The following is a 14,555-nucleotide window of genomic DNA, read 5'->3' as shown; positions in this document are numbered from 1 at the left end:
GTTTGCACTCTGCTTAAGAATAGTGTGTTTAGAGTAAGGTTACCAGATGTTTTTCAATGAATCCGGAGACACTTTTCAACTTCAGTGGATTTTGTATGGGGACTGATTTGTAAATCCGGGGACTGTCCCCGGGAAACGGGGATGTCTGGTAACTTTAGTTTAGAGCCCTGTTGGTGAAAACAGGATCTGAGACTCTTGGCTAAGATGCCAATGAGGGATACAGGCCAAGAAGGTAGGAGAAGAATTTATTTATTGATCTGAACTATAAAGCAACCATATCTTTTAGTTATAAAACTACCAGGGAAGAAAGGGTGTGTAACAGTTAATTATTGAAAGGGAGCAAAGGTTGGATAAGCAGGCAGTTGAGAATTATACTTCCTTGTTTGCTCTCCTCCTCTGAATTCTGTGGTGACACACCCATCTGAGGCACAATCGTAACCATTTTATTCAGTTTCAGTGAAGAAATTAGTTAGATTAGTTAGAAATCTAGTCTCTGTCGTATTTGTCATTGCTAGCTCATCAGTTTCAGATATATTACTGTACCTTTTACCTTTTCGCTTCATGTAATACAAAGAAGATCTTGACAAAGACATGGAAAGTGACTTGTTGCTGATTGGCTCTTGTGGTAGAAAGAGGGCCAATACTTTCTACTCTAGCCACCTATTCATATAGAGCTAAGCCCACCATTATTCAAATTTGATGCTACTGGATACCACCTGATCAGTATTACAGGTTGTTTCTGTTTTAATCCAATGAATGAAAAAGTCTAAAGGTATGGTCTGGAAGAAGCCATATGGATATGGATCAGAGGAATGGATTGTTGGCTCATATTTCAATTCATTTGCAAAATATATTGTCCAGTTCTGAGAATTAACTGTAAGTAGGAGAGGTCTTCAGGTATGGCAAACTGGTTTTTTATGGTATTTTTTATTATGAAAGATGATCTTGGTCTGTCTCTACTTTTAGAGTTGTTCACTAATTACACTTGGCAAGGTGATTTTTAATGTTTTAATAAAGCTAGGGGCAAAGGTGTGTTTGTGTGAGGGAGGGAGGGAGGGAGGGAGGGAGGGAGAAGGAGACCCACAGCACGATTTGAAAAGCTGTGGATATCTTTACGAAGAAGAATTAAACCTTTACAAAGATGAATTAAACTACTGTCTCCTATATTGGCTATACAAATCTACTAATACGCTTGACAAAAACTTCTCTGCTCTTTTTAAAAGTAATTTGATACTGCTATTTATAAAGCACTCAAAACATCCTGAAAATATTTCTGAATATGACTGTAATATCCAGTGAATATCTGTTCAAGTCATATTTTTAGTCATTTGGAATTGCACACCCTGTCAGAAATGTTAAATCAGAAGTGCTTTTATACCTGTCAGAAGTGCTTTTATCATGAAAAATTCCCAAATGATATGCAATTATTTATTATTATTATTATTATTATTATTATTATTATTATTATTATTATTATTATTATACATCTGCTCCCTCTGCATGACTGCTGCTGGGTAGCTGTTGTTGCTGCTGCCTCATTGAAAGAAGCAGCCAGCTGAACAGACCCACCTCACTCACCCGTCATCTGACTCCAGCATCAGATGAGGGCCATATCCAATAATGAAAGATCAACTGTCTGTTGGCACTGGGCGAACATGGGGTCCAGTGTCCAGCTCTTTTCTTCTCTGCCCCCCCCCCACGCTACCTGGGGTTAATTCTTATCTTCCTGGCTTGGGACCTCTGTGGTCTCCATGACTCCCTTTTCTTTCCTGTTGGAGTCTGCTTATCTGACCCTGGCAGCCAGACTTCTCCACAGGGAGAAACACGAAGAAGGGCCTCAGATCATGATTGCGGGGTCCAGGTTGATTCCTATAGGGAGAGGCAGCCTTATGCATAGAATTGTGCAGTTAGCTGATGATGGAGATGCAGTTGATGCTGACGATAAACAGACACTTAACCTCCACCTGCAAGGGCAACTTGTGGGCTGCCCAGGGTGGGAAAAGAGGGAGCAAACACTCAAAACGAGATTGAGGTTAAGGATGAGGAAGGAGGCAACACAGCTTTTAATTGGGAAGGATTGTAAAAAAAATAAAATGCTAGTGAACCTGGAAATACCACATTTGTCACCCATTTTGTTGGGAAGTTTATTAGTTAACTGAAATCCAATTCTTAAAATTATTCTGTTGTGTTGAGTAGTCGGGACACATTGCAAAGTCATGCATTGTTTAACCAACTCCCCCCCCCCTTTTATGCTGCCAGAGATCTGGATGGCTGCCAGGGACTTCTCACCACAATGGAGAGACTAGTGAAGCCGATCTTTGTGGTTGGTGTTGCTATGATCAGTTTTGTTGGAATATGGAGGAAGGGTAAGATGCAATTTGCTCTCCCCAGAAACACTGCTTGATTTGTCATTATAGTTCTTATATACAGCATTCCACAAAATTGTTTTCCCATAATAATGCAATTCTGACTTACCAGGACTTCGGGGGGGATGGGGGATGGGGACGACACCATTTTATTATGCTGGTATTGAGATCACATAGACCTCAAACTAATTCCATCAGTCAAAGTTGCTGTTTTTATTTCCTTACAGCTGTTTATATTAAAGGAACTGTCAGCCCTGAAATTGTCCAAGTTGGACAAGATGTGATATTGCGCTGCCAAGTAGGAGGCTGCACATCCTCCAGGCTACATGTCCACTTATATAAGTGGGAAGGCTCCGAAAATCAAACCTTGTATATCCACAATAGCACAGAGCAGCAGTACAGTGTTCAAGAAAGTGTTCAAGAGAACAACACTCACAAAGGATACTATGAGAATGGATTCCTTGAAGTGACTCTCCTCCAGGTGCAGCTAGCAAACGGTGGGCAGTATGTGTGCTCCATGATGTGTGATGATGTCTATAAAGAAGATATTGTGGAGGTGACAGTAGAAGGTAACTACAAAGGCTTAGATGCTATCTCCCTAATCCATGACTTGTGGAGACCTGGTTTATATTACTGAGACTAGGTAGACGCCTCAGAAGGGACTTGAGAGTTGGGGGGGGGAGTTCTAGAAAAATTCTCTCTCTCTCCAAACTTTCTGTCCACTTGGTTGGGAACCTAGATTGTTTGTCCCTGGCACTGGGTAATTGGTACAGATTAGGAATTCTGCAGGTTTACGTAGCTAAGTGCCTAGCAGTCTACATACCTGAGCTGGCAAGGTTAGTCTCAAAGGCTCTGCTGAGTAGTCCCAGACTATTGGTTCTGGGAGACTTCAGCATCCTTGCCAAGGCCATTAACTCTGGGTTGGCTCAGGACCATGGCTGCTGTGACAACCAAGGGGTAGTCCCAACCTGTCATTGGCCCAACACATGGGGCAAGCCACAATCTCTGGATCTGGTTTCCTGGACTGGGCAGGAAGAGGGATATATGGAAGTGGGAGATACGAACACAGTCGCTTGTCATGGCTGGATCACTTCTGGTCAAGATTTAGGCTTCCAGCACCCTTTTCCCCTTCTGCAGAGGCAGGGGACCTGTTACAAAGGTCCACCCTTGAAGACTGCTGGATCTAAATGGCTTGCAGATGGTTCTGAGGGATTTTGCAGCTGATATTACTGGCACTCCCTGGGTGATTTGCTAAATATGGGAATTGCTCGTGCCATTAATACAATCGCCTCTGACCACCCTCTTCTGCTTCACATTATTATTATTTTATGGCCCTTCACTCTAAGATCCCAGGGTGGGTTACACAATTATGGCACCATGTTACAAATAGTTTATAATAACTTACTATCCAAGAAATATGATGGGTTCTAAAAATATACATTTCAAGTGTCAAAAGAGGTACATCTTCAGCATTCACCAGAAGCTGTGTAATGAAGATGCTAGATACATCTCTGTGGGGAGGGAACTCCACAACTTAGGGGCTCCCACAAATTATGCCATCTCCTGAAAGTCTGGTGGTGGTTAAACAACCAATGCTACTTTATACACCATTTGTAGCACCAGAGAGTGTCTGTAGGGAAGGAGGTGGCCTTTGAGACCTAAGTTAGGTAAGGCTTGAAACACTAAGGTGAATACCTTGAACTGGACCCAGAAACAAACAGCAAATTTTCCAAGTTAAATTTTAAAATTTTACCGAATGTTGTGTTTATGGGAAATGATAGCTTCAGCTTTATACATCTCTATTTTCCACTCATTTCCTAGTATAGCTGTGCTATCACAAGTATGAACTACTGTGTGAGTGTATGTAAAGTATGAGTTATTAACATAAATGAATGTTTTCCAGGTTTAATTAGTGTTGCTGTTGGGGATGTTGCCATTCTTCCATGCCAGATGATTGAGACCTATTATCCCTCTCATCTGGAACTGCAGTGGAGAAGAAGAAGCCCTGGGAAGAGCAAGAACATCTATTCTTACCAACTTTATTGGGATACCTGCCCATCGGTTTGTTATGGAGACAAATTTAATGCTAGGTGCCCTTATTCAAATGGACCCAAGAGCCAAGTATGGCTTAGGAAGAAGTACAAACTAAACACAGAGGTGTTGAAACACAATAATCTTGGGGTTGGAAATATTTCCCTGAAACTAAATAACATTCAGAAAGAAGATGCAGGGAGATACGAATGTTCAGTGAACTCTAACTTGCAGCGTAAAGTGGTAATCTACAAGCTTGATGTGAGAGGTAACTAATACCAATGTCAAAAAGAAAGAAAGAAGCAAGGAAAAGGGTTTGGTAATAACACCTTTTTCCTGCTTTGCTTGCAGGAGAAGTAACTGGGATCACATGAAAAGTAACTGGGGTCTTTGCAGGCAATTTTAAAGCTTTGCTTTTGGTTATAGTCAAGATTAAATGGCAAACTAGCACTATTTTAAGAGTATTTACTGTGGGTTGTATGTTATAACTGATAATTCCAAAATTGTGTGTGCTTGTAAAAAATGATCACACCAGTGTGACTATGAACATCCTCCAGTTTTGCATCAATAGTCTACTGGTCAATATTTGCATCTGCCATAAATGGTCCTATTCTTGAATTGTGCAATCCTGTATCAGTCTACTCAAAAGCAACCATTGACTTCAATGAGACTTACTTCCAAGTAGATGTGGATAGGGTTACAGCTTGAACTTACAATCCTACAATGATTAATCCAATGTGTGTCCATTGATTTTAACTGAACTTGTTCTAGACTCAAGTGGCAATTTTACACACACCTGAGAATCAGTTCCATTTAAATCAAGAGACTTTGCTGGAAGTATGCATTTATTCAGTCATTTATTTGCTAAGAGGTGAGGGGTAAATGAAGTCCAATAATATTTCTTATTATCTTTTCAGCCTTTGTAGGTGTTTTAGTTGTCGGCAATGTAAATCCTAAAATTGGCAGAATTGGACAAGATGTGATATTACATTGCCAAGTAAGAGGATGCAAATCTTCCAGAGTGCAAGTGCAATTATATAAGTGGGAAGGCTCAAAAAATCACACATTGTACACCCACAACAGCACAAACCAGCACAGGGCTGAAGAAAAAAGCACAGGAGAGAGTGATGAGAATGGCATTCACAAAGGATACTATAAGAATGGGCTCCTTGAAGTGACTCTTCTTAATGTGCAACTAGCAGACAGTGGCCAGTATGTTTGTGCCACAACATGTGATGATGTCTACAAAGAAGATATTGTGGAGGTGATAATAGAAGGTAATTATGAAGGCTTAGATGGTAAGAACTTCCATAATTCTTCTCTTCTGCTCAGCACAAACTGTAACCCACTGATTTCCTAAAATGTGCATTTGATAAAGTTTCCCTCCTAAATGCATTTGGGGTTGCAGTAAACACTTCTTCCTTTTTAGGACTGGGAGTTTTATTTTTTTAAAAAATTGTTTATTTATTTAAAAATTACATCCTGCTTTTCACTGTCTGAGGTTTCAAAGCAGTTCACAGCAATAAAATGTACACGATAGAAAATTCAAAACCTAAATGAAACCTCCAAAATTTAAAACCTCAAGTATCTCAAATCTTAACAACTTAAGTTTCTTTCTTTCCTCTTTCTTTGCCTGTTAGTGGTGCTATTCCAGTTTTGTTGGTGGTTTTCTACCGCAATCATGTCCTGGTGTGGCCATGAGTCTGTAGAGGACCTCATTTTTCTGTGAGGGCTTCAGGAGATGTTTCCAAAGGGGTAATGACAGAAAAAGAGGTTCTGGACTCACCATGAACGCTTTCCTTGTTCTCTTATGATGGCAATGGAGCCCACCTGAGAGGTGCCGGAAACTTTCAATCCATGACTTGATTTTTTAAAGTGGAAAACTGAAGAAAAAAAATATAACTTCTTCTCAGACCACCTTGTATGACATCTGTGGCACCCAATGGAACATCTGCCCTGCTCCTGAATATGTATAATGTTTTTGAATGTGGCCAAAGGGAAATGGAGGGGCCAAAGCTTCATGTAAGTTCTAGAAGGAAGAGACCTAAGACACATTCCAAGATAAACTCTGAGCTTGTATGAGCCTCTGAAAACCCTGCTTCTGGTGAGGCAATGAAGGGAAATTTAATTAAGCCTGCTTTTGTCTTTTAGAAGTGCCTGTCCAAAGTGCTGAAGTCTGGATGTTCTGTGGCTTTGCTTTCCTAGGTAAGTTTCCTTACATGAATGGAGTAGGTATGAAATTCATTAAAATGCAGTGTTATGCACTGTGACATATTTATTTATTAAGATATGTTTTGAGCCAGATAATTAAAAATAAGAGGTGATGCTTTCCTTTCATTGTGTCAGCCGGTCTTCAAATCTATTTATTGCATTAAGTAAGAAATAGGTTTTCCACCTTTCTATTTGACAGAACAAGCCCACAGGGCTATGGCTATCTCCCATCTTTGACCCTTTCTGTTACTGCTGTGAGGGATCAAAATATAAGTGTAAGGATGGAGGAGGAATCCATTTTTAATGGATTTAAACACAGTATTTGGGGCTTCTGACCTCTTCAGGCTTTGCCCTTATTGGAAGGTCTCTTGCATCATGTGCCTGTTTATGCTGTTTGAGCATTGTCCTTTTTCAAAGCTAGATTAGTTATCAGGGCTGCGTGCGTGCGTGCACACACACACACACACACACACACACCCCAATCCAGGGCCTCTGGAAGTAGGTGAAATGCTGCTTCAGGGTAGGGCTTTGGGAAGAAGAAGTAGTGGCCAGGCAGGATTGATAAGTAGGGACTGAAAGCCTGCACCCCAAATCAAAAGGCATCCACTATCACTGCCCCACCTTCTGCCTGGAAATTGGGAAGTTGCTTCTAGTCAGGTAGGTTCCCCCTACTGACTTTTCATTGCCTCCCTTTCCCACCCAATGCCTGTCTTTCCTTTCTGCCTGTTGGGTTACCCCCTGACATCCCTGGATCCCTCAGGGCCACCCAACCCCCAGACTTGAGCAACACTTGGATTCCACTGAAACTGACCCAATTCAGTTCCAAACATGGCTGGTTGCAGTGCACAACCCTATTAATGCACAGTTTAAAATACATATCAAAGAGTCTAGCCCAGGGGTCAGCAAACATTTTCAGCAGGGGGCCGTTCCACTGTCCCTCAGACCTTGTGGGGGGCCGGGCTATATTTTGTGGAAAAAATGAACGAATTCCTATGCCCCACAAATAACCCAGAGATGCATTTTAAATAAAAGGGCACATTCTACTTATGTAAAAACACACTGATTCCAGGACCATCCACGGGCCGCATTGAGAGGGCGATTGGGCCGGATCTGGCCCCCAGGCCTTAGTTTGCCTACCCATGGTTTAGCCACACACATGCTTTTATAATTATTAGTGCATAAATGTTTTTATACAGTTATATGAATTGTTGTATGTACCTGTTTCTGTGCTGGTCATTTTAGGAAACCTTAAGTGCATATGCATATGATAATGCCTATTGTCTGCTAGATTTTTTTGTATTTTTATTAGTACTGTTAATGAAAACCCAAGAAACAGGGCAAAGATCCATGTGAATAAGCTCAAAGTAATTCCATCCCTATTTAAGTGTTCTTTGTCTTGTAAATAGCACTTTTTAAACTAAAAAGGATAATCTTTTTATTTATTCTCAGCTTTCCTCTTCATAGTAAGTTGGCATTTTTATAGAAAGCTAGGTGAGTTAATGTTCTCATTTGTTCAAGTGTGTGGGTTTTTTTTAACTTCTTAAACATACTTGCAGTGTTTTTGCCCTACCTTCAATTATGAACTAATATCAGAGACAAGGCCTAATCCTTTCTTAATTGTAGCCACTACAATTCTAGGACACAGAAAACTATGGAGTGATTTTCTTCCAAGAGGCAGGAGATGCATTTTGTAACAGTGAACAGTGCTTGAAACTGGTATGGGAAGTTGCTTTCCTTCAGATATTTGAAAGCCAAGTTGTTTAGGGCTTTAAGCATCAGTCTTTCAACTGAGCTCAGAAATGAATAGTCAGCCAACAGAGTTATTTCAAGATTAAAGGAATGTGACTCCATATAGCTGAACCAATGTGAGGATAAGTTTATACTGGCAGCAAATTGGCATTAGCCACCTTCGTGTTGGTGTCATACTTGGTTTTTCGGTCAAAAGTGTATCAACTAGGTACAGGCCAATTTGGATTCAGCTGGTCAAACACAGAAAATGCTCAAGGAAAACAACAATAGCCCATTGAAATAGCACCTATACTTGAAGTAATCACCCCATGACCAGAAGAGGAGGGTATTAGAAAGCTTGTATACTTGTAAAGACTCTTACAAGAAGGGATGTTTATTATGACACCTCTGGAAGTCGTGGCACATGGTACCACTCAGGATGGGAGCAGGGCAATGTGGTGAAGAAGAGGGAAGCACTGGGTTATAGTGGGTGGCCAATGATACAATTCAGTAGTTAACACTGAGACAGGCCCTCCTTGCGGATTTCAATTGCAATAGAAGATGTGTAGAAAGGAAAGACAAACATAATCCATGATTTAATGCAGCCATTTTATTTTTGAAAACAAGCTATTTATTCTAATAAAATCACTGCATTTGTGTGCATGTGGTTTGCAGAAACAATTGCTCCCAATCAAAGTAAAGTGTAACATTTGTTTCTATGTTTCTCTCAGTGACATAAATACATAGCAAACTCAATGGCTGGATCTGCATGTCACAGTAAGCCACAGTTAATGCTTTACTCATTTAGCAAACAGACCACTCCTACTTTGCTCCTCCCACCACCATTAATGAGGGGGAACTATAGTCAATCTTGTCTTTGTGTTTTGCCCAAACCAGGCATCATGGTTTGATTCACTCAAACAAACCACAGTCAGAAAGCTAAGAATAAACCTTGACTTCCATCAGGAAATGGTATGGAGGAAAAACGATTAAATATTCCCTTCCCTGCTGTGATTGCTCACAGTTGCTGTGAAGTTACAGATAGGTAGCCGTGTTGGTCTGCCATAGTCAAAATAAAAAATTCCTTCCAGTAGCACCTTAAAGACCAACTAAGTTAGTTCTTGGTATGAGCTTTCGTGTGCATGCACACGAAGTTGCTGTGAAGTTTTGTAAGAAGTGAGATAACTGAATCATGGTTTCCCTCTGTTATGTCTTCTTGGGCTCTGATTGTGCTAGGATGTATGGTTTATTATTTCAAAATATCTACCTCACATGAAACCTTTGATTTTCTTTGCAAAAGAATTAAAGAAAGGCAATGGTAAGTCTTGTAATAGATTCCACCTTTTAAACCATCAGTTGGTAGTGAAAGAAACATATCACAAATCTCATGCTGTTCTTGCTGATAAAATTTTCATTTTAAAATTCATATGAAAAGCAAATATATCTTACCTTGCAGAACAGTTAAAGACAGAAAATGGTAAGTAGCAAAAACTTTTCAAACAAAATCTAAACAAAATATTGTTGCACGTCACCCCAACCTTGGAGCTGTGAGAGATTCCAGGGATTCCAGGCACTTACCCAGAGTTTGGTTTCCTTGGAACAAGTGACTGCGGAGATTGTGGTGTCTTTATGATATATGGTATACAACCTGAACCTACGATGGAGGGGCTCATAGCATTAACATCCCAGAATGTTTTGCTTCTCCCATAGTCACAGCTTTGGATTCAAACAGAAATCAACCATGGCTCTGACTCTCTGGCTTCTTCCTGCTTCTAGCCCAACTCTCTCACACACCTCAACTCCTGCTCTTGTCTGCTATTGTCCTTCTCACTACCAACCAGAGCAACTTCCTTTCTTATGCTATCAATCTATACTTATAGGCCATTATGGTCCTTGCCTGGCTAATTCAACAATGAGATCCTTCATTAGATTTTAACATTTGCTGGAACCAGGAATTAGAAGGGGCTCAAGCATCATACAGCCTAACCCCACCACCAACCTCACAACAATATTACTTGGGTATCCTAAAAGGATACCTCTCTCTCTCTCTCTGTGTGTGTGTGTAAGGAAATATGTACTGCAAATTAGATTTACAGATGCCATAACATGATTTTTAAATTTGTTGTTAAGATAAAACCATATATGTTCTCCTTTCTAGAAAAACTAAAGGGAGAAATGAAGGCAAAAACAGGTAAGTGAATCTCTCCTTTCTTAGTTTGGAACTTACTCTTCAAGTAAAACTAAGTTTTATTCAGAATAATTGCCTAGCATAGTTGTGATCATTCTTTTCAAAGTGTCTGCTCCGAGGAAATTTTTGTTAAATACCTCCCATTATTTTTCCACTTCTAAAGAAGGTAACTTCTAAATCACATATTGCCAAAATAGCCTTGTCAGTAAGTATGTGCCAAATTAATGCTCCCCGTGCCATAGCCCTTTTAGAAATTACCCACCCCCAATCGGGGGGGGGGGGGGACTATTCAGAAAGGAAGCATCCTCCTTGAACATTAATGAAAGCTTTCCTCCAGCAGCTTCAGTGTGGGGAAGATTATTGTCATCGGGGTGCAATATGGAGAGAAATGAGTTAAAGCTCTGCTTCATGCATCATAGTTCTGGTTCCTTCCATCATAACTACTATTTAAAGAACAGATCAGGCATATTCAATACTTACACACATTTCACATAGCATTTAAGACATATTCAGAAGTTTTCCTCTCACCTTAACTGGATTAATGATTTTACCAGCTCTGCCAGTGTGCCAGTTTACATATGTGTGTTCCATGTATATTTACAGAGATGCATTTTGGGAGATCTTAAATCTAGAGATCATTGCATACCGTGGTAGTTATTTCAATGTGCCAAAACACTTTTAATCACTTGGGGGAATTAGGAAAAAACAGCAGATTCTCAGTGTAAATTCAAATATGTTTTAATTATTACAACCCAAAGGACAGACAGTCCATTAAAAGGCTTTGAGAGTAGAGGTGCTATGCAATGCTACCAAAATTGCCAGTTAATGCAAAATAATACACAGGCTACACAAACCCTTATTGCCTAAACTAATAGCTTACCTATCTAGCTGTTTTGTATAATTGAGATCAAATCAGAGCCCCAAAATTCTAATGGTTCCTGTATAATATGTGGGAATGTAGTTCAACACATCTAGCAGGGCTGCACTAGAGACCTAGATGCACAAGGGGAAATTTGGATGCAAATGACGGTTTAGACAGCACAAGAATAGAAAGACTGAGATTCAGAAAATTTTGCCTCCCCTGCTCCATGTGACAAGGCAGTGTGTATTCCATGGGTACCATATCAAAGGACTCTTGTGACACTTGGTATGAAAAGTTGGACTGCCTTGCACCAGATGGCCCACCATTTTTGGTGGCATTATCTGAGCATAAATCTTTTTTCCCATTTCAAGATAACAGAATGAGAAATCTCATTAAGTCTTTCAGCTTTCAACCAGTGAATCAGTCAACTTACTATTTCACTTATTCTATGTTTCTCATTATGTCAAACAAACACATTTCAAACTCCTGATTTATTGGGAAGCATGTTTTTAGTTTTAAACTTGTACTTCATCTGAGAAATATATTTTTTTCCTTTGCAGAACAATATGAAGCAGGAAAGGAACAATTGGAGATGGTTAAAGGTGAGTCTTATGTAATGTTTTGCACATTTGTGGACAAAATACATTCTTTAGGAGGCATGGGGAATGAAAAGGTTATCCTTCTTATTTTTAAAAGTGCAATTTACAAGAACCATAGAAACTTAAATGTCCCATCCTCTTCCTCTTAATTGTTTCCTTTGCCATACTACAATGCAGTGTCTGTGTAACCTTACCATGCCAACAATTATTATGTGGACATTTGCATCTTCACTGCTAGATCTTCTAAAAATTCAGCTATGGATGTCATCCTTCCTCACATAATGTTTTTGTTCGTTTCTTTACATACAGAAATATTAGCTGCCCACTTACACAAAGGTGAGACTAACAAATACTTTTAAAAATTCACATGGTTTGATAAATGAAAAATAGGGTTGTTTTTTAAGCAACACAAAATAACAACCAATGCACTGGTGGTAATCTGCAATTCTAATTAGTTTCATAGAGGTTTTCCAGATGATTATTTAAAGGGAAGAGGGATAAGCGGTGATGAGAGAGGAGTAAAGTTTGGCATTGCAATGAAAGGGGAGTGAAGCTCAGCATGGGGAAAATATCTTCACTCTCCTCCTTGTGTCTGATGCTGATCTTCATTCCCCATTTCGTTATCATGCTGATCTTCACTGCCTTCCAATTTTGATATTCCCCAAAGAGTTTATGTTGTCCTTCAGTTCTTCTGAAGGGTTGGGGACGGAGGTGTACAGTGCCTGGGCCTGCAAGTATGCTGAGGATTGCAGCAGAATTACATTGGTGCATACATGGGTTGAATTGCTTTTTGAAACAAGCTTTGTTCTCTGGAATAGAAATTTGTATTTTCCATAATATGTCACAATGCCATGTAGCAGCAGATGTGTGTGTAACCCACAAAGGGATGCTGGTGTCCTCAAAGAGTCACATAAAGCAACCCTCCAGTCTGCGCATTCTGAGTTCAGCCCTTTCCTTTCCTTTGCAGCTGATGTGGTCTTGGACCCCAGGACAGCTCACCCAAAGCTAAAAGTGTCCGAAGATGGCAAAAGTGTTTGGAACACAGGAAATGTTTCTAAGGTTTCTGACTGGGGGGAGCGGTTTGACTCCCGCACATTCATTCTGGCAGAATGTGGATTTTCAGAAGGCAAACATTACTGGGAAGTGGAGATCGGTCAGAAAAAAACCTGGGACTTGGGAGTTGCCTCTGCAACTGCTTGTAGAAAGGGGGAGATCACCCTGTCTCCTGAGAATGGCTACTGGGTCATAGGATGTGATGATGGGAAAGATTACTGGGCTCGGACAGAGCAGTGGACCCGCCTGAAAGTGAACGGAAAGCTTACAAAATTAGGAATATTCCTAGATAATTCAGCTGGAAGCCTATCTTTTTATGATGTCTGCAGTCATAGGAAATTGCACACTTATAAAACACGTGATGTTGGGGAGCTTTATCCCTTCTTCTATATAGGCTCTGTAACTAATCAGCCATTGAAAATTGTGTAATATTTGAAAGAAAATAAGATTGTGGAGAAAAAATGAAAACAAATTCCACAGATAGCTGAGAATTAATTAGCACAGGTCTTTAGTTTAACCATGATTTTTTCTTTCTTTCCCATATTGGTGTCAGAGAATAAAAGACTCGGAATAGAAGTAATGTTACAAGTGACTGCACTGTGTACAGTCCCCTTCCCCAATCAATTTTGTGGCTCTAATCCAGAGCCCCTAATTAAAGCAACCTTTCCTTAGCCAGCCCAGAAACCCATCCCAAATTAGTTTGGGAAGGGGCTAATTTTTAATCAGGGTAAAAAAAAAATCCTAAATAAATACAGAGCTGGGAGGATGGCAGGTGAGGGAGCCATTACATCTGAGAACTGGGGTTCCATTCTGTACCTTTATTAAGTGTCTTCTCTGATTGCAAAGCAGCATTGCTGCCTTCACTCAAAAGTTGTTGAGCAAGGGGAGCAATCCTGCAGGGCAAGTCTTCAGGAAAAAAGGACAGTTAGGTTACATTGGGGAAGAAAGAGATTGAGGTGGCACCTTCCTTTTTCTGGTATGGTGCAGACAGTGGGCAGATAGATCTTTGCCTTTTGTGGGGTTTCCTAAATGATGCCTGCTCGTCTTCCAGCTTGATGCCTTGCCCCCTGACAGCCCAGGATCACTCTGGGCCATCCAAATATATCTATTTTCTCAGGCTTTTAACTCTTGATCTGGTTTTTTTGTTGATCTAAGTCACTCTGATAATCTGATTAAGGAGTTGGTTACAAATTTTCAAAATGAATAAATATATTGAATATTCAATACATGTTTCCATTGTTTTCTTTAGAATTTTGTATAACTAATTTTGACATATATCAGAATTAAAAACTGTAATAAATAAAAAAATCCTCTTATGAACCCAATCAGAGCAATCCAAATAGGGATATTTCTAAATATGTTGTCCAGAAGTCTGTCTTTGCATGATGTCCACAGAGGTGGACTGGATGATGGCCAATAAACTGGGCTTGAATCCTGGGAAGGCAGAGGTTCTTTGTCTGGAGTACTCCCATATATGGGAACTTGGCAAGTTGCATGTTCTGGATGGGTTGCACTCC

At 40.1% G+C, this 14,555-nt stretch overlaps 1 protein-coding gene across 3 annotated transcripts; it reads left to right on the top strand.

The window, feature by feature from the left end:
- The first annotated feature begins 457 nt into the window (after positions 1-457).
- LOC310691946 (butyrophilin subfamily 3 member A1-like) lies at positions 458-14,131 on the top strand. 3 transcript variants are annotated; one of them, XM_083472236.1, is made up of 13 exons: positions 458-876; positions 2,260-2,366; positions 2,594-2,935; positions 4,270-4,665; positions 5,315-5,674; positions 6,549-6,602; positions 8,058-8,099; positions 9,634-9,654; positions 9,793-9,813; positions 10,495-10,527; positions 11,947-11,988; positions 12,295-12,321; positions 12,953-14,131. In XM_083472236.1, the coding sequence occupies exons 2-13, from the start codon at positions 2,294-2,296 to the stop codon at positions 13,465-13,467; spliced, it is 1,926 nt and encodes a 641-aa protein (XP_083328362.1). In that variant the 5' UTR covers positions 458-876; positions 2,260-2,293; the 3' UTR covers positions 13,468-14,131. The 3 variants fall into 3 exon arrangements, with proteins under 3 accessions (XP_083328362.1, XP_083328364.1, XP_083328363.1); XM_083472238.1 differs by lacking the exon at positions 8,058-8,099; XM_083472237.1 differs by lacking the exon at positions 9,793-9,813.
- Positions 14,132-14,555: the final 424 nt, after the last annotated feature.

Source organism: Podarcis liolepis (genome assembly GCF_965112155.1).
Source record: "Podarcis liolepis genome assembly, chromosome: 13".
Lineage (NCBI taxonomy): Eukaryota > Metazoa > Chordata > Lepidosauria > Squamata > Lacertidae > Podarcis > Podarcis liolepis.
The sequence above is the reverse complement of the archived record's forward strand: the minus strand, read 5'-3'. Positions and strand labels throughout refer to the sequence as shown.